This window comes from Garra rufa, chromosome 19 (genome assembly GCF_049309525.1).
Source record: "Garra rufa chromosome 19, GarRuf1.0, whole genome shotgun sequence".
Taxonomy (NCBI): Eukaryota; Metazoa; Chordata; class Actinopteri; order Cypriniformes; family Cyprinidae; genus Garra; species Garra rufa.
In genome coordinates this window covers 30,957,343-30,982,911 of record NC_133379.1, presented here as the reverse complement: position 1 = coordinate 30,982,911, position 25,569 = coordinate 30,957,343, and the positions used below count along the sequence as shown (strand labels likewise).

At 36.4% G+C, this 25,569-nt stretch overlaps 2 protein-coding genes across 2 annotated transcripts in view; both read right to left on the bottom strand.

Moving 5' to 3' along the window:
• LOC141292446 (patatin-like phospholipase domain-containing protein 7) overlaps positions 1 to 15,604 on the bottom strand; it is a 109,206-nt gene extending 93,602 nt beyond the window's left edge. The window contains exons 1-16 of the mRNA XM_073824463.1: positions 15,435 to 15,604; positions 14,925 to 14,965; positions 14,313 to 14,381; positions 11,478 to 11,565; positions 11,297 to 11,376; positions 10,898 to 10,986; positions 10,628 to 10,768; positions 10,362 to 10,521; positions 8,859 to 8,939; positions 8,644 to 8,772; positions 6,942 to 7,022; positions 5,749 to 5,890; positions 3,131 to 3,214; positions 2,919 to 3,004; positions 2,680 to 2,832; positions 2,494 to 2,571 (exon numbers count right to left, since the gene is read on the bottom strand). Coding sequence (XP_073680564.1) covers positions 2,494 to 2,571; positions 2,680 to 2,832; positions 2,919 to 3,004; positions 3,131 to 3,214; positions 5,749 to 5,890; positions 6,942 to 7,022; positions 8,644 to 8,772; positions 8,859 to 8,939; positions 10,362 to 10,521; positions 10,628 to 10,768; positions 10,898 to 10,986; positions 11,297 to 11,376; positions 11,478 to 11,565; positions 14,313 to 14,381; positions 14,925 to 14,963 — 1,500 coding nt within the window. The 5' untranslated portion in view covers positions 14,964 to 14,965; positions 15,435 to 15,604. The remainder of the gene's footprint in view (positions 1 to 2,493; positions 2,572 to 2,679; positions 2,833 to 2,918; positions 3,005 to 3,130; positions 3,215 to 5,748; positions 5,891 to 6,941; positions 7,023 to 8,643; positions 8,773 to 8,858; positions 8,940 to 10,361; positions 10,522 to 10,627; positions 10,769 to 10,897; positions 10,987 to 11,296; positions 11,377 to 11,477; positions 11,566 to 14,312; positions 14,382 to 14,924; positions 14,966 to 15,434) is intronic.
• A 1,793-nt stretch (positions 15,605 to 17,397) lies between these two features.
• Positions 17,398 to 20,826, bottom strand: clic3 (chloride intracellular channel 3). The gene is made up of 6 exons (XM_073824729.1): positions 20,547 to 20,826; positions 20,076 to 20,185; positions 19,187 to 19,312; positions 18,944 to 19,050; positions 18,489 to 18,664; positions 17,398 to 18,320 (listed from the first exon to the last, which is right to left on the bottom strand). The coding sequence occupies exons 1-6, from the start codon at positions 20,580 to 20,582 to the stop codon at positions 18,156 to 18,158; spliced, it is 720 nt and encodes a 239-aa protein (XP_073680830.1). The 5' UTR covers positions 20,583 to 20,826; the 3' UTR covers positions 17,398 to 18,155.
• Between the last annotated feature and the right edge of the window lie 4,743 nt (positions 20,827 to 25,569).

Here is a 25,569-nt window from a genome sequence, read left to right as displayed (position 1 = left end):
ATTTTGAAAATGACACGTTTCCTGCTGCCAGTTGGTGGCGCTATAACTTTGACTCATAATAGTCACATTTATGGAATCGGCATCATACAAGGAACAAACTGGTGAAGTTTCATCAGAATCAGGCAATGTGTGCAACAGTTATTAGACACTTCCTGTTTCTCATTTCTCGCCATAACTTTGTCGCCTTGCCACGGCCAAACCGTTCGAGATATCAAAAATCTCCTCGCAATTTAGCGTCCCCAATGTCTTGAGATCATGCTGACCGAGTTTGGTGACAATCCCATGGAATTCCTGGGAGGAGTACGTTAAATTCCAGAGCATGCGCTTTTTAAACAGCCCTAAATATCCCACTTCCTGTTGCGTGGAGCCCATGACATAGAGTACAAAAGTTGTTCAGCTCGATGAGTTCTATATGTGTACCGAGTTTCATATGAGTACGTGCAAGTATGTGTGCGCAGTACATCAAGTTTTCAAACTGTGTTCCAGGGGGCGCTGTAGAGGCCCTGAACCACGCCCGGGTCCCAGCCTCTGTGGCGTCCGGACGACGGCAGATTCCGACGTGTGTGCAAATTTTCAAGAGTTTTTGAGTATGTTAAGGCCCCCAAAAGTGCCCCAACGGTTGAAAAAAAAAAAAAAAAAAAAAAAAAAAAAAAAAAAAAAACAAATAAGAATCCTTAGAAGAACAATAGGGCCTTCGCCCTTTTGGGCTCGGGCCCTAATAAGAATCCTTAGAAGAACAATAGGGCCTTCGCCCTTTTGGGCTCGGGCCCTAATAATAATAATAAACGAAGCAGATCCAATAGGGTCCTCACACCATCGGTGCTCGGGCCCTAATAAGAAACGGAGCAGATCCAATAGGGTCCTCACACCATCGGTGCTCGGGCCCTAATAATCCTTAGAAAAACAATAGGGCCTTCGCCCTTTTGGGCTCGGGCCCTAATAAATAAACTTATTTTGTCTTCTGAAAAACACGTAACTATCTTCTGTAGTCTCTGACTAAAGTCACAGTACTAAATGAAAAAAAAATATTATATTTTGGCAAAATAAGAAAACTGTAGGTCTACACATTTCCATTCTGTTCAAAAGTTTTCATACCCTTGCTCTTAAAGGAACACTCCACTTTTTTTGGAAATAGGCTCATTCTCCAACTCCCCCCGAGTTAATAAGTTGATTTTTACCGTTTTGAAATCCATTCAGCCGTTCTCCTGTTCTGGCGATATCACTTTTAGCATAGCTTTGCATAGATCATTGAATCCTATTAGACCAACAGCATCGCGTTCAAAAATGACCAACGAGTTTCGATATTTGTCCTATTTAAAACTTGACTCTTCTGTAGTTATATTGTGTACTAAGACCGGTGGAAATGCAAAGCTGCGAGTTTCTAGGCTGATAAGATTAGGAACTACGCTTCCATTCCGGCGTAATAGTCAAGGAAGTTCGCTGCCGTAATATGGCCGAAGCAGGCGGAGTATTATCAGAAATGAGTTCCCAGCTAGTTTAGCATTTGCACATGTGCTGCGTGGTATTACTGCTCCTGATTCGGCCATATTACGGCAGCAAACTTCCTTGACTATTACGCCGGAATGGGAGTGTAGTTCCTAATCTTATCAGCCTAGAAAATTGAAGCTTTGCATTTCCACCGGTCTTAGTACACGATATAACTACAGAAGAGTCAAGTTTTAAATAGGACAAATACCAAAACTCATTGGTCATTTTTGAACGTGATGCTATTGGTCTAATAGGATTCAATGATCTATGCTAAGCTATGCTAAAAGTGATATCGCCAGAACAGGAGAACAGCTGAATGGATTTCAAAACGGTAAAACTCAACTTATTAACTCGGGGGGAGTTGGAGAATGAGCCTATTTCGAAAAAAAGTGGAGTGTTCCTTTAATGCATGGTTTTTCCTTCTGGGGCATCAGTAAGCGTTTGGACCTTCTGAAATAGTTGCACACGAGTCCCTCAGTTGTCCTCAGTGGGAAAAGATGGATCTCAAAAATCATACAGTCATTGTTGGAAAGGGTTCAAATACACAAAAATGCTGGAAAACCAAAGAATTTGTGGGACCTGAAGGATTTTTCTGAAGAACAGCAAGCAGTTTAACTGTTCAGGACAAACGGGACTCATGAACAACTATTACTAAACAAAAAAACAAAGCTGCGGATCATTCAGGTAACAAAACAGTACTAAGACTCAAGGGGATGTAAACTTTTGAACAGGGGCGTTTTTATAAATTCAACTATTATTTTCTCTTGTGGACTATATGTAAACATCTTTTATGTGAAATATCTTATTCACGTCAGTACTAAATAAACAATAGCATGCATTTTGTATGATCCCTCTTACTTAATTAACATTTTGCAGATTCTAAAAGAGGGACGTAAACTTTTGACCTCAACTGTAATTTTATGTTAACGAAAGTGCCTCCCATGAAAAGTTTCAGCTCACTGGGTTTTTAGCCTTTTGAAATACATTTTCTGTGTGACGTCTGACCTGATCTCCTTGGCGAGCTACAACGGATCCAGCTTTAACTTGATGGAGCGTTACTCTGCCCTCCAGCAAACCGGGGTCCTGTACACACACACAGCACCAATAAAAATATTAAACACAAACACATAAATCAATCCAAACATACATAAACCATGAACTCATATCCCACTAATGGAGATGTATTTTGACCTGCAGCTGAAAAATCCCCAGCAGATCCTTCTTGGCAGCCTGGAAAATGGCGCCCACTTTACTAGGGGGGACGTCAGTGTGTGGTGCATTGTCTGTGTAGTGAATCACAGTGGACGGAGCATGCTGCATGGTCACACTCTTCTTCAAAATGGACTGGAAAACACAAATATATATATATTTTTAACATGTAGAGATGTTTAGGATGACAGAGAGAGATGAGATGGTGGAGGAAAAAAAACCTTGTGAGTGACAGAACTGGATGGAGGATCATCTATGGTGACTCTGGCACGTTCATAGGCCATGTTCAGGTCATTTCCTGCGACTCCTGCACAAACACACAGAAACCAGATCTAGTTTGTAGAGTTTAGTACTAGAGGTGTCATTTCTGTGCATAAGCAAGAATGTGTGGAGTGAATAAGAGTGGATGGACAGATGGTAGGTCTGGTGTTACCTGAGCTCTCTACAGGCATCGAGACCGAGCGAGACCTCCGTACGACCGTGGACATGTTTTCATATGAACCAGCTTGCCCTCCATCTAAGTGATGAGACGTTTATATCACTCTCAAAAAAGCAATGTACAATATTCCTGTAAATCTGTATTTTTGTTAAAAAAAAAGCTCCTTCTGACTTTTTTTCAGATTAAAACAAATTCTGAAAAAACACTATAAGCTAAAATACTCATATATAGGGTCAATATTTCAAACTATGTCATCCAAGATGTTCATGTCCTTCTTTCTTCAGTTGAAAAGAAATACTTTTTTTCTCCATTAAGTGGACTTCAATGGAAGCCAACGGGTAAAACAATCAATATGCAGTTTTAAGTTGGGCATGCACATGCACAAGACAAGAATTTCTGTGAAGACCCTTATTCCTCGTCTGGGAACATGTAGAGCTTTGAAGCTGCTTTAAAACGGCAACTTGGACCTTCAACCCCTTGGCTCCCATTAAAGTCCACAATGTGGAGAAAAATCCTTGAATGTTTTCCACAAAAACCTTAATTTCTTTGTGAATGAAGAAAGAAAAAAACATGAACATCCTGGATGACATGGGAGTGAGTAAACTAACAGGTAATTTTTATTCTGGAAGTGAAGTAATCTTAAAGCGATGGTTCGGAGTAGATTTGACTACATTGCTATGCACTCCGAAGCCCATCTAAATGCCCCATCAGAAGTTGTGGCGACACGTCGACGTCACTTCCCTGGTTTGGGAAAAGCACGTAAAAGTCCACCTTCTACGTCTGTGTGCATTGTCAACGTAGTAGGTGGACTTTTATGTGCTTTTCCCAAACCAGGGAAGTGACGTCGACGTGTCGCCATTTGTAGCTTTTGAGACTATGTACGGCTGTAGCAAGCCATTCGACAAGCTCAAATATCTCCGTCAATGTTCGAGTAAGGTATAAAAAAAACTTCGGATGGGGCATTTAGATGGGCTTCGGAGTGCATAGCAATGTAGTCAAACCTACTCCAAACCATCGCTTTAAGTAAGATTTCACTTATACTCACCAAGGCTGCATTTATTTAATCAAAAACACAGTGAAAACAGTAACACTGTGAAATATTATGGTAAAAAAAATATTATTCTGAAATGTAACATGTGACCCTGGACCATAAAACCTCTTAGGTAGCACGGGTATATTTCAGGGTGTCTACAGGTTTGACCAAGTTAAATTTAAGACATTTTAAGACTTTTTAATACCATTTTCAAACAAAATTTAAGACCAAATTGAAAGTCCCGCAAAAGTCTAGCACAAAACTATGAAGATATTTTAAATTATTATTTTATTTAACTGATTATTCTTGGGAATATTCAACAGAAAACACTATTCCAGAAGAAGAAATTATTTTCTATTCCATGACAAAGTCAAGGCTCTCACACACTTTGAAGCCAATGTAACAGTGTAACAAACACGGATTTTGAGTCATGGATCGGATCATTTTTCGGATCAGCAAAAAAAAAAAAAAAAAAAAAAAGTTTGTTTTTTCCTAATTACTGAATGCTTACTTTAGGTAGGCTACTTCTCATCCACAGCAAAAACTACTATCTGAACTAAAGTTCAGTAACAAAACAAGAACAATTACACAAATGACAAGTGTAAATGAATACAACATAAAGTTAGTAATAAAATCAATAACACTAGTATTCAGGAGGGGAAATTTAATAATTAATTGTAAAATAACTAGTGTTTCTCACTGCAGGTATTTATAGGACGCTGTCTCTTTAAGGCCAAATGCACGAACCGAATACTGGCACGCATCTCTTTCTCAGCTGTTTCGGTTCACTGAAGACATAAACGACTGTTAAACAGAATACCAAAACGGGTATTAAGACATGACTTGGTATATACGTTTCCGTTCAAATAGCAGTTAAAGAGGAATCAATCTGTGTGAATCGCGCCGCGCGCCTCTCTCTCCTCTCTCTCTCTCTGCGCGTGCTCGCGCCAGTTGTGTGCGGCAACGTAAAAACATGTGCTAATTATAAACTTTTACTCTATGATGGTTAAACTTAACAGTTAATCTGCGAGTCAAATGCGTGTAGTTGGGCGGAAACCCGCTAAATCTGGCAACACTGAGGCGTTGTCAAGCAAGCGCGTGTCTAGCAACAGAACAGATTTAGAACCTGCGCAGGAGATTCTCCTCAAAACGATAAACTTTTCCTTTTCAAAGTGTAAAAAATTTAAGACCCTTGGATTTAGATTTAAGACAAATTAAGACATTTAAAGGCCTTATTTTAGGACAACGGAATTTAAGACTTTTTAAGACTTTTTAAGGATCCGCGGCCACCCTGTATTTGTTGCAATAGCCAAAAATACATTGTATGGGTCAAAATTATAGTTTTTTGTTTTCTATGCCAAAAATCATTAGGTTATTAAGTAAAGATTATGTTCCATGAACATATTTTGTAAAGTTCCTACCATAAAAGCCGCTTAGTGCTCAAGAAACATTTGTGGAGGATTTATGAAGGATTTATTAGTGAATACACATATGTACTTCAGCCAAATTTGTGAACTATTTGGACTGCATTCAACTCAAAAGAATAATTTGTCCACACAACAGAAAATCAAATACATACCCGAGTCTGTTAAGTTCTCTCCAGAGCCCTGCAGGTGCTCGTCTTCTGTTTGTGTCTGAATGTGGGGTCTGCGTGGGACTCTGCTGGGACTCCCCTCGGTGAGCACACTGTTGACTGCGAACAGCGGCACTGCTTGTCTCTCCTACACACACGGACACATATCAGACAGACACTTACAAGCATTTGGCACCCATTAAACAATTTACTTGTCTAAAGTAACAGCCACTGACTGTCTGATGTCTTTCTCCATAGAAAGATCAATTCAATAAATAACTTTTAATTAGTTCAAAATCTCAGACTCCTAATTACTCATAATAATGATTTGTGGGTCATTAAAGCTTAATTTTTGTGCTGAGGTTGATTAATTAATTTTTATTTTATTTTACAAAGTCTCATTATTACTATTTACTAATGCACAAGTATCCAAAAAGACCATAAAAAATAAAAGTATCATTTAATTAGTTTAAATGACACTATATTTCAACTCTTCTAAAGCCACACAACAGCTTGGCTTAAATTGAAGTCATAACTTTTCCTGGATGTACTTAAAACGGTTCAAAACTTTATGAAACAAAAAGGAACATAACTATAATATTTCAAAGACACTTATATTAGATTTTACCTTTTCAACATCCTTATTTACCATTATACCTTTTTCATTTTTACCCTTAAACTCATCATTCAACACAACCCAGGTAAGCAAAACATCACAAAATAATAAATGTGAGAACTTATGCTGTGCTGTCACGTAATCTTGCCTGCTGCTGGGACTAAATTGTATTTATAGCCGATGGGAGAACACTCAAATTCACAGCGCAAGCCAAAAGTACTTCTTAAATCAAAACAGAAAACAACTCCCTCGGCCTGTCCGTGCTATGAGGGGAGAGTTACGTGTTTGTAGGATTGTGCTATGACATGCAGTGATGGCTGATGGAAGATTTCCACCCAGAGGGCGTTAAAGTCGGTGTCCTTTAAATGAAAGCCGAGGTCTTATGATCCATGTTATTCAATCTAGCTGAGCTTTACGGCTCCAGCGCAGGAGTGATTATGCCGATGGGGGTTAACGTAGCATGAAATAACACAGAGAGTGTGTGTGTGAAAAAAGCACATATTTTAGAAGTGATAGAGTGTGTGTGTGCGCGATCCTAAAAGTAAAAATGCTGAGATGCACGTGTGTGTACTCTTTCTCCAACCTGATTAAAAAGCTCGGTCGTCAGTCCCAGGTAGTTGTGGAGTGCCAGGAAAGTGACTCTCTGCAGACGCACCATGATTATCTAAACAGACAGAAACAAGCCACAAATTAACACTGTCATTCTTGTAAATTAATATGCTTATTTCTGTAAATAACAGTTTGCGGTCTACAAATAATATGCCAGTTTCTATGCAGTAAAATGAGTCAGATAATGGGAAAAACAGGATTTTCTTTTCTTTTGAACTAAAGACGCTTCATATGCAATGTAAACATAGTCTAACTTTTCACATCGCCATGATCCCTGCACAAGCAAACCACTGATGAAGAACGTAGAACATACAGAAATTGTCACGTTAACTGTATCAGTAACCATCAACAACATTACATATTATATTATTATTTACAGTTGAGCTTAAAAGTTTACATCCCCCTTTTCAGAATGTGACAAAGGTTTTTTTTTTTTTTTCAAAATAAGAGAGAAGCTGAATATGATATTGTACATAAAAGATGTTTACATGTAGTCCACAAAAGAAAATAATAGTTGAATTTATAAAAATGACCCCATTTAAAAGTTCTTAATACTGTGTTCTTACCTGAATTATCTGTGTCATACAATGACTGTATGATTTTGAGATCCATCTTTTCACACTGAGGACAACTGAGGGACTCATATGCAATTATTACAGAAGGTTCAAACACTCACTGATGCTCCAGAAGGAAAAACGATGCATTAAGAGCCAGAGGGTGAAAACTTTTGAACAGAATGAAGATTTGTACATTTTTCTTCTTTTGCCTAAATATCATATTTTTAGATAGTTACATGTTTCCCAAAAGACAAAATTAGTATTTTTTTAATTAAATAATTTACTACAATCTTCAAATTTAAGTTTTTGCTTCTGCAGCATCAGTGAGTCTTTGAACCTTCTGTAATAGTTGCATACGAGTCCCTCAGTTGTCCTCAGTGTGGAAAGATAGATCTCAAAATCATACAGTCATTGTTGGAAGGGTTCAAATACACAAAAATGCTGGAAAACCAAAGAATTTGTGGGACCTGAATGATTTTTCTGAAGAACAGCTGGCAGTTTAACTGTTCAGGACAAATAAGGGACATGAACAACTGTCACTAAACAAACAAACAAAAACAAAACACAGCTGTGGATCATTCAAGTAAAAATGTATTAAGTATTAAGTATTAGTATTAAGAATCAAGGTGATGTAAACTTTTGAACGGGGTCATTTGTATAAATTCAATTATTTTTTCCTCTTCTGGGCTATATGTAAACATCTTTTATGTGAAATATCTTATTTCACGTACTAAAACAGCAACATGTATTTTGTATGATGCGTTTTATTTCGGTAAAATAATTAACATTTTGCAGATACTTGATCTCAACTGTATTTATCTGTATCAGGCAATATTGGATATTTATTTTACTATTCTGATGACCTTTTCCGTCATCTAACATTTATAGCTATAAGTACAGCGCTACTAATTTAGGAATCCACTAAGAGGAACTACAGTGTATATTGTGCTCTTATATAAGTCATTTATTTTCATATCCCACTTCAGCAAAAAATATGAAAAACCTTGGAAAACTGTGTTGAATATGGCCCATTACTGCACTGTGGCTAAGACAGATGTTCAGTAAGACAGAGGTCACACTGATGCAGACAGCTATCCGAGAGTTCAAGCCCCTCTGTACCTGTATGACTCTCACTAGCGTCTCTGGGTATTTCTCAAACACTGACTGGAAAGCTGAGGCAGGCAGACGCAATATGGTTGACCTGACCGCTGCACGAGCAGACACAGTCTTATAGGAAGCAGGATAACCCTGGAGAGAAAGGGAAGAGCCAAAATTAATCTCAGTGCACTGGAGCTGGATTGTGAAGTCGTGAGGAAGGCAGACAAAGAACTTACTGTAATGACGTCTAGAATGCTGAGCAGACTGTGAACGCTGTCCCCGGGCAACACGTCCTTCACCACAGGCTCTGTGCCATCCTGAAAGACACACATACAAAAAGATAATACAGTAATAACTTTAGGGGAGGGCACGAAGGTTAATTACTCATTTGCCATTTAGCTGACACTTCTTATTCAAAGTGACCTACAGGGAATTTATTGCAGGGACAAACCAAGTGAAGTAACCAGAGGTTAACCAAGGAAATGATGGCGATTGTTCATAACTCAAATGGTGTGGGGTTCGAACCCGTAACATTTCCATTAGCAGCCCAGATCTTGAACCACTAAGATATTGTACCCAGTAAACCAATATTTTATTAGTTGTCTTTTCACATTTGAAATTATATACAGTGCCTTACAAAAGTATTCATACCCTTCTTTTTTCATTTGTTATGTTACAGCCTTATGTTAAACTGCTTTAACTTCTTCCACATTAATCGACACTCCATACACCACAATGGCAAAGCACAAAACAGGTTTGTAACAACTTCGTAAGTATTCATACACTTAACTCAGTACTTAGCTGAAGCACATTTACAGCCTACAGTCTTTTTGGGTATGATGCGACAAGCTTTGCACCTCAGCATTTGGCAATTATCTTATCACATTTTTTAGAAATAAAAAACTAAAATGATTCAATTGCATAAGTATTCATACACTTTTTTTGGGACACTCAAATTTTAGCTCAGGAGCACTTGTGTCACTTGTAGATGTCAGAACCTAAGACTGGGCAGAAGGTTCACCTTCCGACAGGACAATGACCCAAAGCACACAGCAAGAGTGGCATATAGACAACTCTGTGAATGTCTTTGAGCGGCCCAGCCACAGCCTGGGCTTAAACGCCTAGGCAATAAAATATTTCTGGAGAAACCTGAAAGTGTGCGTCTGTCCCCATCCAAGACAGAGCTTGAAGGCAAAGAATGGCAGATAATTGCCAAATGCTGATGTTCAAAGCTTGTTGCATCATACCCAAAAAGACTTGAGGCTGTAAAAGTGCTTCAGCTAAGTACTGAGTTAAGGGTATGAATACTTATTTCAGTGTTTTATTTTTACTAAATTAAATTGAGTTGGGACAATTCTGTTTTTCCTTTGTCATAATGATATCTGGAGTGTAGATTGCGGTGGAAAAAGATCATTTAAAGCAGTTTAACATAAGTCAGCAACATAAAACATGACATAACGAAGGGATATGAATACTTTCGCAAGGCATCTAATGTCTATACAGGGTCAGAAAGCTTTCATCAGAAATATCTTAATTTGTGTTCCAAAGATGAACGAAGGTCTTACAGGTTTGGAACAACAAGACAATTTTCATTTTGGGTGAACTATCCCTTTAACTCAAGTTTAAATCATTTAACCTGTAGTAAAGAACAGTGTGCAAATTGACGTTTATGAGCAAGGTAGACATTTTCTAAACCATTGCTGTAATGGTTAAAAGGTATTTCAAAAGCACATCCTTACAATCTCATGAATGCAAAGCTCCAGCCTTCCATCCTGAACCACATAAATGCTGTCATCATCATCCCCGGGCTTGAACAGCCCCTCTCCCTCCTGCAGCTCCACAAACACCATGTGCCGACACAGCTCCAAAAACAAAGGCTTCTGAAAATGACCAAGTACCCTGAAACGGATCAACATTGGACATTCCATTAGCCTGAAAAAGTACCATGTGATTTGCATGCAGCTCAGCTGCGATTATGTGGCCCCACAGGGTCAGAGTTGTTCACCTGACGTTTTTGAGCATGTAGAGCACCTCTGAGGGCAGGTTTGAGTTCTGCACATCAAATTCGGTGAGATCTGCCTCCAGGAGAGAGGGAGGGGGTTCTTTAGGCTGCAAAGTGGGCGGCTCCTTCCTGATCCGCAAGATCCTGCATGACATCATAGCAGGAGTCAAACAAAAAGCACTGATCAGACGTCTCCTGACTTAAACAGTGTGGGTGATAAAACAAAGATGGCATATGTTCTGTAAAAATTAGGTTTTGAGAAGCAAAACACACCTGCGCGCTATACTAAGAACTTTAGGTCTCTTCCGAGAGCGCTGCTTAGACACCGAAGAGGAGGATGGTGTCGAGGACAAGGTCTGGACCTGAGAGATCGAAATAGACAAATTAAGTGGAGGATGGAGAGAAAACAAAAACATCAGGCTGTTAGTCATACAGGTGCCACACATGCCATTTGGCACACTCTATGCTGCCCTCCAGTGGAGGAAGAATGAAGTTTAGGCTGATGTCAGTTTTAATTACACCTACAAATGAGTATGTGAAGCATGTCTATGCAGAGTCAGAGTCTGAACACTCAGCTATTCATCTTGGAGAACAAATGCAACTATTAATCACCAGCTAAAACAGGGTGCAAATCACAGGTAAGCAAATGGATTTCAGCGAGGCGTGACCCACCTTTCTCATGATTTTCCTGCCATAGAAAAGTACTTTATCTCTTTTTCTGAACCGGTAGCGAGGAGCACCAGCTTGTTGATCTTAAAACACATACAAGCAGATGCATAATAAATAGTAGACACAAACTCAAAATATATAAAAGTGTGAAAGCATCTGTTTTGGACACAGAAGTGACACATACTTGCCAGTTTATATCTGCGGTAGAAAAAAAGCACAGAGATTCCTATCAGACACACAGCCACCACGGCACCGATCAATACACCCGTCAGCTGGAACAGACAACAATGTCACAAAAATGTAAGATGAGGGATTTTATCTGATTTTAAATGAAAACTGATAAACATCATCCTGTACTACTGGACTTTTGATTTCAGTTTCATCAAAACATGTTTTTAGTAACAGAGCAAATAATACTGGCAAAAATGCTGCACAAGAAATAATCATCTCATTAAATGGGTGTATCGGTCAACCCAACCTGTAACACGTTACATAATCTGAGTCAGTGAGCACGTTTCCATGCACATCAGTAAGATAATAACTCACAAATATCAGCTTATTAAACTAACCAGTTTTCCCCGTTTAAATGCACGTTAGTAACCTGACGCAAGTTAGCTGCTTTTACATGACTTCATTAATAATTTCTCTATAATGACGTCAAAATATAATCATTTGCGTATCTGACTCTTTGTATTCCATACATTAGTCAGTAGTGATGTTAAATAAAGCTTACAACATGTCAGCAGGAAACTTACAGCTCATACATTATCCTCTCATGAAGTTAAAAATGCATTTATAATTTTTTCATGAAAGATTCTGCTTTTGTGATATAGTTACTTATATATTTACTGCAAAATGCTCTCTCTAGATGTGCTAAAATCTGCACTAACAATCAGGGGCAGACTTAACCAATAAGCGGGGTAAGCGGTCGCTTAGGTCCCTCGGAATCAGGGGGCCCCATCTGATATTCCCGAAACATATTTGCAACGTTAAACAATGTTGCCAATCACAGACATATGTTTTCATTTCTTGAACGCAATGACCAGAAGTGCTTAAGTTAGAATCCACTCATCGTTCAAAATGCAGAGTTTGCGGAGTTCGCTCATTTGATTACTGTCTGACTGTCTCAGAACAGAGATATTCAAATCAGTAAAAAAATTGTGTTTTTAGTCATCATTTTTTTTTGTCTTGATGTTTCAAAATTACTCTTTTGTGTGGTTTTCCTAGGTGCGCCGGCGCAAACTGCCACGCACTCGTATAAATACAAGAATGCAATGACTGGAGATTTTCGCTTAATAATAGATTACTTTTTCGATTTGTTTCTCGGCAAACCCTAACGTATGCCTTTAGAACACTTGAAATATGGAATGAGTTGCATGGGATAATTTCATGTTTGTAAAAAGATTGAAAAATTTTACAGTTTAATTAGGGATGCACCAAATGTTCGGCAACCAAAATTATTTGGCCGAAAATAGCGAAAAAAGCTCTTTCGGTGTTTGGCCGATTAAACAAAAAAGCTGAATAAATTATACCAAACAATGACGTGAGGCGATCAAATAGAGGCACGCACTAATGCAGCAAACATGTCGGCAGTGTGGAAGCAATTAAAACTGTCAGAGAAAGACACAAAAATCATTACAAGCATCGACAGCACGAGATTGTTTAGTATCGCATCGCATGTCTTCGATGAGGAGAGAAAGGGGTGGTTGTTGCTGGTTACTGTATCATGACTGAAATCGCAAAATGGCCTTAATGGCATTAGTAAATAAACTACAGAATGTTATGTTGTCTAATACACGCACAAATTGTATTTATTCTGACAGCCCTGCACAATCTCGTTAGCCAGGGTTCAAACTGCGAGGGAAATCTGCGTGATGAGAATCATCCATAAATCTGCTGCTGTCAGCAAAAAGTAGTAATGAGGTCTTGCGGGTTTCCGACAAAATAAAAATCAACATTCATAAATGTTAGTATTGTAATTTTACTGTTGTTCTGTAAAAATAAAATAAAAAAGTAACACAAAAATAATAACAATCATTACAACAGCTCTATTAATACCTTTATTATAACATTCTCCTTTGCTCGACAAGGCTGCATTTATTTGTACATTAAAAACACATGCTTGATTCAAGAAGGGGGTCTTAAAAATGGCCAAAGAATTTTATTTTACTAACTAATTTTATGTTAAATTGTGCTTTGTTGGTAGGCTCTAATGTCTACTAGAATGTTAAAAATGTTCAGTGTTAAATACATATTTTTAAATTGTTGTTTTGTAATTGATTTTTTGAGCATTTAAAGCAGCAGACGATCGAACTGCAGTGTTTGCTTATAACAAACAGAAGTTCATCATGCTTTGGTGTGGAACCTAATATACACTATTAAGGTTATTTAAGGTTTTTGTTATAGATATAGATTATTCATGTTTTTTAAATAAGTCTCTTCTGCTTGCCAAGCCTGCACTTATTTGATCTAAAATACAGCAAAAGCATTAATATTGTGAAATATTTAAAAAAAATTTTGAGAAAGAAAATACAGAAATTAATACTCTTATTTAGCAAGGATGCTTTATACTGATGATAAAGACATTTATAATCTTACAAAAGATTTCTATTTCAGATAAATGCTTTTCTTCTGAACTTTCTATTCACCAAAGAAACCTGAAAAAATTATACTCGGCTGTTTTCAACATAATTATAATAATAAATGTTTTATGAGCAGCAAATCAGAATATTAGAATGATTTGAAGGATCATGTGAGTGGAGTAAAGATGCTAAAAATTCAGCTTTGAAATCACAAGGAATAAATTACAATTTAAAATATATTTAAATAGAAAACAGTTATTTTAAACAGTAAAAATATTTCAAAAATGTTGTTTTACTGTACTTTGGATCAAATAATTGCAGGCTTCGTTAAAAACATTAAAAATCTTACTGTTCACAAACTTTTGACTGATAGCATTGTTATCGTTCTTAGTATGAACAGGCCTTGATTCAGAGAACACAGCAGTGAGTTTCTGTACCATGGTGGTGTGCATCCTCTCCTCCACGAACTGCTGCAGGCGGGAACGAATTTCACTCCCAATAATACCCTGAGGAAATACACACCAATTTACAAACGGTCAGACACACTCACTATTATGTCTATGTTTTGTTTGAAAGTAAAAACCCTCTGGATAAAACAACCTTTTATATTTGTATTGCACAATTTATTTACATTTGTTCTAGGAACAATACAATCTATAAAAAAAAAAAAAAAAAAAAAAAAAAAGCTCATGTGGGGTTTCTTAGAAATCATGTTTATTTTTTAATCCAAACCTAAAAGTTAAGCTCAAACGAGACTCAAAGGGGCCTGTGCTTGCTCAGTTGCTTCCCGTCTTGCACAAAAAACACAAGAGCACTTCCCCTTGCAAAAAAAAGGGGATTTTTCTGCTCAACCACATTCATCCTGATGTCATTCCAAACCTGTTTGCGGTCATTTTTTATCACTGTACTGTACTTTTTATTAAACAGTGAGTGCACAAACAATCAACAAATTACATGAAATTACAATTATTAACTCATACGCATAACACTATACAGTAGCTGCATCAAAAAATAATAATATTTGAGATAGTGAGATGCATGATACTCACAGGATATATGCACTGATCTCCATTCTCATCGTCTGCCATTTCTAAAAAAAATTAAAAAGTCACTCTGTTTATGAATAAAGCATTGAATTAAAAACTGTATTCAAAACATTAACTGTTTTCTTGGATGATAGACTGATAGGAAGAAAACATTTAAAAGTGAACTTTTCTGTGAGTAAAGTGTTAACAGACAAACTTCTGCTTTAGTTGCGCTATGCAAACCATTTTAGTTAATCCTATGGAAAAATAAGCATGCCAGTTAATATGAAGCTGTGTTTATGCTGTCATCGAAGCAGGGACGACGTGCATGACTGTTATGGGCGTTACAGCGATTTAAAGTGTAAACAACAACGTCAACATATGGAAACTGTTTCTGAATTCTGTTTTAGGCTTAGACCCGTTGGACAAAATTGTCAGTAAAGCATACATATCTTACAAAAACGCCTCTTTAGCAGGTGTCTTGTACGTGAACGAATATTAGGCTAATTAGCTAGCATACAGTAGCTTACTTACTAAAGACAGCGAAACTGAAGACCGTTCGTGAGATAATTCCGTTTGAAACTGTTTATTCATACCACAGCGGCTGGCTGGGTCACTTTCTAGTCATTTCCACATAGATTTCATTCCACTGTAAACTTTGGCAGCTGCTTTTTCGCCCCATGAAATCAAATCTCTGCTGTTGCCTTGACAGTCCTTCATGTGGCAGTGACGTGCAGTTTCATTGGCTACAAAGAACGGCAAGGGGCCAATCAGAATCACTGTTGTTTGACTATTAATATTTTTATTATTACATGCAAAACAACATACACAATACCAATAACTGTGCAAATCATAATATGTGACCCTGAACCACAAAACCAGTCTTAAGTAGCACAGGAATATTTGTAGCAATAGCCAAAAATACGGGTCAAAATTATCCATTTTTCTTTTATGCCAAAGATTCCATGAAGATACTTTGTAAATTTCCTACCATAAATATATCAAGCATGAATTTTGATTAGTAATACCATTGGTAAGAACTTCATTTGGACAATTTTAAAGACAATTTTCTCAATAGTTAGATTTTTATTTTTTTTAATTGACACTAATGACTGGTTTTGTGGTCCAGGGTCACATATTATACATAAAAAGGGGTGGAGTATAATAAAAGAAAAAGTACTAATGTCACTAATGTCAATTTATTAACAAAATTACATGCACTAATCCAGTTTTTCCTTACCGTAAGAGTGGGCGTGGCCATTTTAATATTTTATGGGTCTGTCTTCAGGGCTCATCCACTTCCAGCTATTTTTAGCTATTCAAACGAGCTCTGTTATTGCAAATTGGTGTGTATTATCATATTATTTTAATTATCTTAATTATGTTATTATTATACACAGAATATTATAATAGTGTTATACTGTATGTCATGCATAAAACGCACAAAAAAAAAGGGGGGGGGGGGAGCCAGATTATTCATTCAAAACTTTGCTAATAACAATTATTACAAATTATGTAACAAAATTAATTAAAAACGTAATCCATTACTTTACGCATTTAATCAGATTACTTTTAGAGTACTTTTAGATTACTTTCAAACGTTTTGACCTAACTTATTTATCACATTGATTTAAATAGGATAGTCTTGTACCATATTGACATAAAATACAAAGAGTAAGAAAACGTATTCCATTCGTTGTTATTAACAACATGAAGTGCATTAAACATTAAATTACGAACAAACTGCAGGGGGTTTGAGTTTATTGAAAAGCTAATAATTAATTAAAATTCATAAAAAATGTTTAGCTGAAATAAATCACTTTAAAATCTGCATGTCATGTGACCATAACCAACGTCAGAGGACCAATGAACATGCAAATGTGATACCTAACTATTAAAATATTTATTTTAAAATATCAGGGGAACTTCAAGTAAATATATTAGGTGAAAGAGGATCAGATGACAAAAAAGTTTGTGAATTTATGCATTTTAATGGGTTTGAAAGACGAAAAGCCTTCCAAAGACAGAAATACGTGGTTAAATAACCTACATAGTGATATTCACATACAAATCAATGTGTTCATCAGTAGTTGATGCGATATGGAAACACCTCTTAAACCTGAAATGATTTTTTTGTAAATCCAGTGGTCAAATGCTGTGTTGCCACCTGGCTAGTGATCTTTATGTGAATGTCTACAATACTTGAAGACTTTCTGAATGTATAAAAGCTGTATGCTATTTTAGAAAGGAAATTTCAAAAGATGAAAAAGAGGAATTAGGAAGAATCAATAAATTATGAATAATGTATTGCTATTATGTTATAAGCAGTCTGATTAGGAGTATTTTAACTCCTAATCTGATTAGGAGTTACTACCCAACTCTGCTAACAGCCAGTGTTTTGTTTTGTCGACAGTAGGAAAAGTGGTGAGCCAATTCAGTGTACATTCATGTTTCTGTTAGTTCCCTTAGTTTGACCAAATGCAATCAAACAGAGCACTTTTCTTCCATAAAAAGTTTATTCATTTGCAAGCCATGTTATACATTCAGGACGTTTCAAGAGTGTCCTTTGACATCAATAACATCATTGTAAGAGTTGTCTAGTCTAGTGCTTTGTCTTCTTTTTTCTCATGGGGTAGAATTTCAGACCAATTACATGTCTCATTTCACACAGCCTGTAAAAAACAACATTCACAGACGTTTCTAAATGAGTGGCTATCAAACAAAAGTAATCCATCAAAACCACACACAAAAGCGACACACATTTAAATACTAAAAATGGCAGGAACAAATAAGGCAGGCATCTGGTATTCACAAATGTGGTTTTTAAATGATGAACGTAAACAGCCTCCACCCATAATATACTTGCATAGTCAAAATTCCCATTAAGAATACATAATAACCCTGTTGACAAAAACAATAGAAACCATCACAGAATTTGTAATGGCTTTACTGGTTTTAATGGAAACTGTAATTGTCCCTATTGGTATTCGAGTGGTGGCTTGTTAAACCACTAAATCCTAATGGAATATGTCCCAAAACACACTACAGGAAATCATTTTTAATGGTTTTAATGAGTAAAAGTTAATGGTTTGTAGTGGTATTTGTAGTGAAAACCATTAGAATTTCTGTAATAGTTTCTATTGTTTCTTTTCAGGGGGGAAAGGCAGTTTTTGTGTACACACTAGACAAAAAAAACAACAACTTTACAATAAATTCCATACAATCTTTGTCCTCCTCCTCCTTTGAAGTCCAGTTTTACTTGTTGAGATATTTGGCCACTGAATGGTAAGCAAGCAGAATCTCCTTGTCTTTGGGACAGGTGAGGTGAAACACGTCCTCCTTGTATGCTTTGTCCAAGTACTTTGTGAGGCCTTTTAGCTCCTTGGGAATCTCAAAACCACGGTACTTCTTGCACACCACCTATAAAGTCAACAAAACATTTAGATCTATCAAGTAGATGAGGTTTAATGACCATAATGAAGATTAAACTTCACTCCACTCATACTAAATAACAGCTCTATTATATAAGTGCCACACTATACAATTTACATAATTTGCCATGTAAATGAGAAAAAAAATGACAAGAACCTTGACAATGTGCAGTTTTGGAAGCAGGTTGCAGTCAGCAAGAGAGAGCCCATTTCCGTCCAGGTAGTGTCTTGTGGATTGGGATGAATCTGGATTGTGGTCCAGTTCATGAGGAAGAGGAGTCAACAGGTATTGATCCAACTTCATCAAACTCTTTAGAAATTTCTTCTCCAGCACTGAAAAGTACACAATTGTTAAAATATTGATATTCAAATGCATCTATCTATCTATCTATCTATCTATCTATCTATCTATCTATCTATCTATCTATCTTTGAGTATATTATATACAAATTAGAGCAACAGGTTTTCCCAAATGCTTTAGAAGTGACAGCCTCCATATTTCAAACGTAAAATGACTTCAAGCCTTGAAGCTAATTTCTAAGTTTCGCTGCCTTCTGGTCATTTACTTTACTGTTCACTAGCCAAATAACTTCAGAGAAGGGTGACCCTTACTGTCATTGAGCCCAGGATTAGGGTTTTTGATGTATGCCGAGAATTTGTGAAAGATGTCATCTCCTGCCGTGTTTGACTCCTTATAGCGGCAGCATAACTTGGGATACCTGTAATACAAAAATAGTGCAAACATTTTAGATTTTATATTACAAAGGGTTGAATTTATTTTTAAAAAATAGCATTTGTTATAAACATTAAAATATTTTTTTCTTTTAAGAAATCTCTGGTGCTATGAATACTTACTGTGGGGGAGCAAGTTTCTCTTCCAGAAACTCTTCAATTTTGTTGGTGTCAGTACGGACCTCTCCGTCATAGATGAGGAAAGGGGGCTGAGAACCTGGAGCCAAGTCCTTTAGTACCTCTGGAGCTCTGGAAACAAAGAAAACATAAATAGTCAGAAAAATTAATTTAAAAAAATCATTTTTAGGTACTAAACAAGTGGATGTGCTGCAATACATTCTAGTGTAGGCTATTTCTAGTGTATTTACCTTCCTTTATTTTTTACTTTTAAATATCAGTTTCAAAATTATTCTGATAGTAGACTGACTTCTAATAAGAAAATGGCTTCTGACTTTCTCTAACGCCACCCTTTTGGGAGCATGGTTCGTTATTGCGTACGAAATTTCGAGAAAATGGCGGATTGCTTTAAGGCAGCAACAAATGTATGTCTACAACTATTATTAAAGTGATATATTTACGACAGTAAATTTCACTGGTTTAACTGTAGGGGGCTCCAATGTCGCGAAAAATACAACTACATAGAGTTGCTTTAACGTACAGCCCTCAAAACAACGAAAATATAGCAGCTGTGGTCAGAATATCCCAGAGGAAATGACATCCATCAGAGGTTATTTCATAGCTCGATGAGATACCTAGATGATAAATGTTTGAGTTCATACTGAAATCTCTGACTTTTGATAACAAAACTGAGCGAGGTTTGAGACATGGTTGAGATCTCTTCTAAAACACAAGGGCAGAGATTATTCAGATTTTGTTCTTCAGAGAAAAATATCTCCTGTAGATGTCATTTTACACTCAATTTTGAGATGTTAAAGAGATTTCATTGTGATTTTTTTTTTCCTAAGGGATGGACTCTGAGACGAACTGTTATCCTGATGTTGACATCTCTCACCTCTTCATGTCCACTGTGGTGAGGGTAAAGTTGACCCCCTTCAGCCAGAGAATCATGAAGAGCCGCTGACAAAATGGGCAGTTACCAACACTTTCACCATCATCGCTTGCCTGAAGACATTCAACATTCAGTTAGTAAATCTTTAAAACACCTCAAATGGAAATTATTTAGTGTACATTTAATGTTAACATGGAACTACATCCTGAAAAATTACCACAACATTAGCAGGCATCAACATTAAGATGTTCATGTTTTTGTTACTTAAAGTAATCTTCGTTCAGAGATGTTTTAGAGATTTTATCATAAGTACTAAAGTCAGCGAGACCAGTTCGATGTTGTTTTCAAGGGTTATGTCATAGGAATGATTGGAAGTACAGCCATTTTGAGCAAAGGTTAGATCATAAGAGACAAAGCTTTACGTCTTATATCTTAAAAATCAAGTTAAGCCCGTTTGACTGTTTAAACACAGACCTTGACAAATAGTTCAATTTTTGCTGCTTCAGCCATCTGTGGTCCTCCTCTGCCTCCTTCTCTTTCTGCGTTGTCTCAGTCGCTCAGGATCTCTCGCTGACTTAAGAGTATCAGGTCAATTTACCAATTTATCAGTCCACCTCAAAGCCTCCTTAGAATCCTCTTTACCTCACGTGTTCACACCTGGATGTTTCTGCCTCCTGTTTTAACCCCTGAAAAATTAAACTGTAGTACTCGATGGTACTAAAAGCAGCTGCTTTCCGCCTTCCTCTCCTGACCGCAGTTTCTGTCGCTTCCCTTTGAGAACCCAAACTCCCACCACACCCCATTGGTCTTGAGTGTTTGGAATACCAGCCCACTGGACGAACCTGTCCAACCTGTATCTTCCCTCATTCTCTGCTGCTTTAGTCATGACGAGTTTCTCTCCAAACTGCTCTGTGCGGTCCTACTCCCATCATTCTCTAGTGCTAGTAGTCATATACACTGTCTTTAGTTTTGTTTTACCCAAGTTTACCCAAAAATAGAAAATCTGTTATCATTTACACACCGTCATGTTGTTTCAAACACATATGATTTTGTTTTTCTTCCATAGACCATAGAAGACGCTTGACAGTATGTTCACGCTGCACTTTTTATACAGTGAAAGATGAGAATTACCATTCTGCTAAACTCTGTGTAAAAAATAAGCAAGTAAATGACCACAATTTTTAATTTTTATATTGGACTTTTGATGAAAATGAATTTTTCTGTGTGGATAAAGTTATTTGGTAAACATTCTGTAGCATCGAAACTGTAACGGTGCTTTAAATTCCTATAACATTGATAGGTATTGAAGAACTTTGACCCTTGATCTGCATTTTTGTTTGTTACTCCCAGTGAAAAAAGGGTCGGGAGAGAGTAATTTACGACAGGTATGAGGTATGACATATAAACTCTGGCATTTAGCTGTGTATGACAAATCATTAATTTGAATGTTAATTGTTTCTATTTGTATGATATGTTCTAACCACACCAACATTTTTGTTTTTCACAGAAGGCACATGGCAACTGTTTCAAAATGCATAAATGTTAGACACACTGAACCAATGTCCTTGAATTATCCCAACATTATGATTTAAAATCATTTACTACATTAATGCACTGATTTTTGGTTAAATCTGTTCAGTTCTGCCAAATTTAAATATGGTGTAGAGCTAAAAGCTCTATTCTCTTATTGGTAGCTTAAAAATAAACCAAAATATTTGATTCAAGCACAAGCTACTACATGTTAATGCACACGACGAATGTACTGAATCACCACACAGCTTTTGTTCAAAATAGTCTGAGTCATTTAACTAAAATGAATTAAAGAAATGTCAACTGAACCTGTTTTAATCTGGAAAAATAGGGTATCACCCCTTGGAAAAATGACCAGGGTAATTACAGATAAAAAAAAAACATTATAATCTTATCTTCACAATAATACTAAAATGGCGGCTTTGAAAAAAGATGAAATAAGACTAAATATTTTTTACGTTTCTTATAGTGCCTGAAAAAGAGCTTTAATTATTTACATACATTTCTAATTTCAAAAATATTTCTTCTTCGGACATTATTCTTTAAATAAAATAAGTATCAGCTGTATACAAGGTTACCAACATTTGGTTTTCGACCACTGAAAATGGGAAACCTTCAACAATCTAAACATGGAACCTCACTGAGATCCCCATATCTCTGAAACTTAATGATCTAGGGCCTTGAAAATTAAGATTCCAAAAGAAAAGTTTATTAAAGGAGTAGTTCACTTTCAGGACAAAAATGTACAGATAATGTGCTCACCCCCTTGTCATCCAAGATGTTCATGTCTTTCTTCAGTCGTAAAGAAATTATGTTTTTTGAGGAAAACATTTCAGGATTTCTCTCCATATAATGGACTTCTATGGTGCCCCCGAGTTTGAACTTCCAAAATGCAGTTTAAATGCGGTTTCAAAGGGCTCTAAACGATTCCAGCCAAGGAAGAATGGACAATTTATATACTTTTTAATCTCTACACAGAGTACACACCGAGCTAGACAAGATGAGCATTCGAGGTTAAAAAGTATATAAATTGTAATTTTTATTAGAAAACAACCAATCGTTTTGCTAGATAAGACCGTTCTTTCCTTGCATTTTGGAAGTTCAAACTCGGGGCAAATCCTGAAATGTTTTCCTCAAAAAACATAATTTCCTTACGACTGAAGAAAGAAACACATGAACATCTTGGATGACAAGGGGGTGTGAGTACATTATCTCTAAATTTTTGTTCTGAAAGTGAACTACTTCTTTAACAACTAGAATCTAAAAGCATATTGCTATATCTTTAACACTTCTTAAGGTATAGGCAAACCTTGGAAAAAAGAATATTTATGGCACTCAGACTGGTATGTTCAATGCAGTTGTCTTGATGGAAAGAAACAAGATACATCTCCAGTTTTAACATTATTTGTTCTTCAGACATTGCTCTTTAAAACAAACTAAGTATCATATTTTTTCAAACTGACCCACATTTGGTTTATGACCACTGAATATGTGTACATTTTAACGTTTTACTCCTGGAGCCATATTAAAATTTCAATATCTCTGGAACCGAATCTCATAGGGCTTTAAAAATAAAGATGCCAAAAGGAAAGTTTGTCAGGACCTAATATCTAAAAGAGCATTAAGATATCTTTAATACTTCTTGAGTTATAGACTTGCAAACTTTGGAGAAAAACTTGAAAAGTGTTGTTTTCCCATTTTTTAATGATCACCATTGGCACATAATGCAACAAAGATTGCTATAGTCAACAGATTTTACTAATATAACTACCAATCTATGTGTAAAAATAGCATTATGATGCTGTCATGTTTCTGAAGTCATTTTTACCTCCCTATAACTTGACTCTGAATCTAAGATGAAAACTGCCATGATTACTCAGTAAATATTTATCAGTGACATTTAATATTTTGGCTTTCATCACTATACATGTCTATCTTTCTTCAGAATAAATATTAGCAAAATCAAAAATTTGAGCTGGGGACCTCTGGTTGAGTTGACATGGAATGACCCAGAAGACATTACAACCATTCCATGTCGGATATTTATGGAAAATACATGCATGTCTGACAGATTTTGATAACTGAATGAATCATTTTGCATGTGATGGCTCACACAATTAAAAAATGTTTTGAAGTTTAATTGAGAATCAACTCATCAGTTCTGATCAACAACTCATGTGCATTTAGCTATAGAGCAAAGTGTAAACTATTTTATTTACTCATTTGCGTGCATGTGCCAAAACACCTGCAACTGAGGAAAAACTGTAATATATTATAATTTTACAGCAGCACAGAAATTTCAACAGTACACCTTACCTTAAAACCATTGTTTTGTGAATGAATACACCTTAATCAGGTAATGAGAGTTCAAGGGTCATTTTTGTTTGCTTTAAAAAAAGAAAGAAAAGAAACACTGCCATCTAGTGTTAAATTTGGGAAATGTGAGGCAATCAACATTAGAGTACATTCTGTTGTCACGTCAATACAACAGAAAAAAACAAAATGAAAACAGTTTATAAAAAATATTTTGAGGAACGCTTCAGTTGTTTTTGCCCATGCAAAGTCTGTGGGGTTAGAAACAGAAAAGACATTTTTCAAAATACCTTTTTTTCATGTTTCACAGAAGAAATAAGGTTACACTTATTTAAAATGAGGATGACTAAATGACTACACGGTTATCCCTACATTATTGCAAAACAGCATTGGTCAACCACCACATTTACCAGAAAAAAACATGTTGATCAACCAACATAAGCATTTCTAAAAAGTCTTGCTGAGATCAGCTGATTTTATCAGCAGGGCTGTGATGCAATGCTTGGTCTGTGGTTTAAAGCAAGAGTCAAAAATAAGTGATGAGGGTTCTGAAAACACACATTTAATACTAATGCCTTTGAATATGAAGAGTTGAGTGTTTCATCTATGTTTTCTTGTCTTTAAGTTAAATCACATTCACAGGCCTAATTATGTTATAAATTCTTCATTTATGAAACAAATATAATTTCACCTGTACAGCAGCTCTAAATACACAGGTGTCATTTTTCAGCTCAGTTTTGTTTAGTGTTGATTTAGTGTAGTTCAATAGTCCTTTGCGAAAATGTATACCTATGTTGGTTTTACTACAAATAAAACCAAAAAAACATGCATGGTTACTATAGTTAAACCATGGTAACCACAAATTAACCATGGTTTTGCTACACTAACCATAGATTAACCATGATATTTCTAGTAAAACTGTGGTTAGGCCTATACAAATGGTAATAAATAGGGTAAAAAAAAACAAAAAAACATGGTTACTACCAGTGTTGGGCTGGGCAGTAATTAGAGTTACTTACTTATTACAAATAGTAACTGAGTTAGTAACTGAGTTACATCATCATAAAACCCTGCTGAAAAAAAAATGGTTTTAGCTGGTTAACCAGGCTGGTTTTAGCTGGTCAGCAGGCTGGTCAGGCTGGTCTTAGCTGGTCAGACTGGGAGACCACCAGCTAAAACCAGCCTGACCACCCTGGCCAGGCTGAGAGACCAGCTAAAACCAGCTACTTCCAGTTTAAACCAGCTAAGACCAGCCAACCAGAGAAAGTAACTATTGTGTTACTTTTTATTTAACCCTCTAGGGTTCTTCGGTCATTTCTGACTGGAATTTAAAAAAAAAAAAATTAAAAATCGTAGCTTCATCGGAATGGTACGAAACTTGGTGACTTTTATGGTACTTGGTATATGAACACAAAAAAATTGGGGACAGGATTTGAAAAGTCTAAGTGGTCGTAAAAAAATAGTCACACTCAGGGCCTTCGGGTCAAAATGACCGGCCATAGGAAATGAATGGGAAATTGGCAAAAATATGAAAATACAGAGTTTTTTTGTGCATACAATCTACAAATCAGCCACAATGCAGAAAAAAAGCACACAACATTGAAGGGGTGACTCTCTAAAACATCAAGAGTGCAAAACACTACAATACACTCAC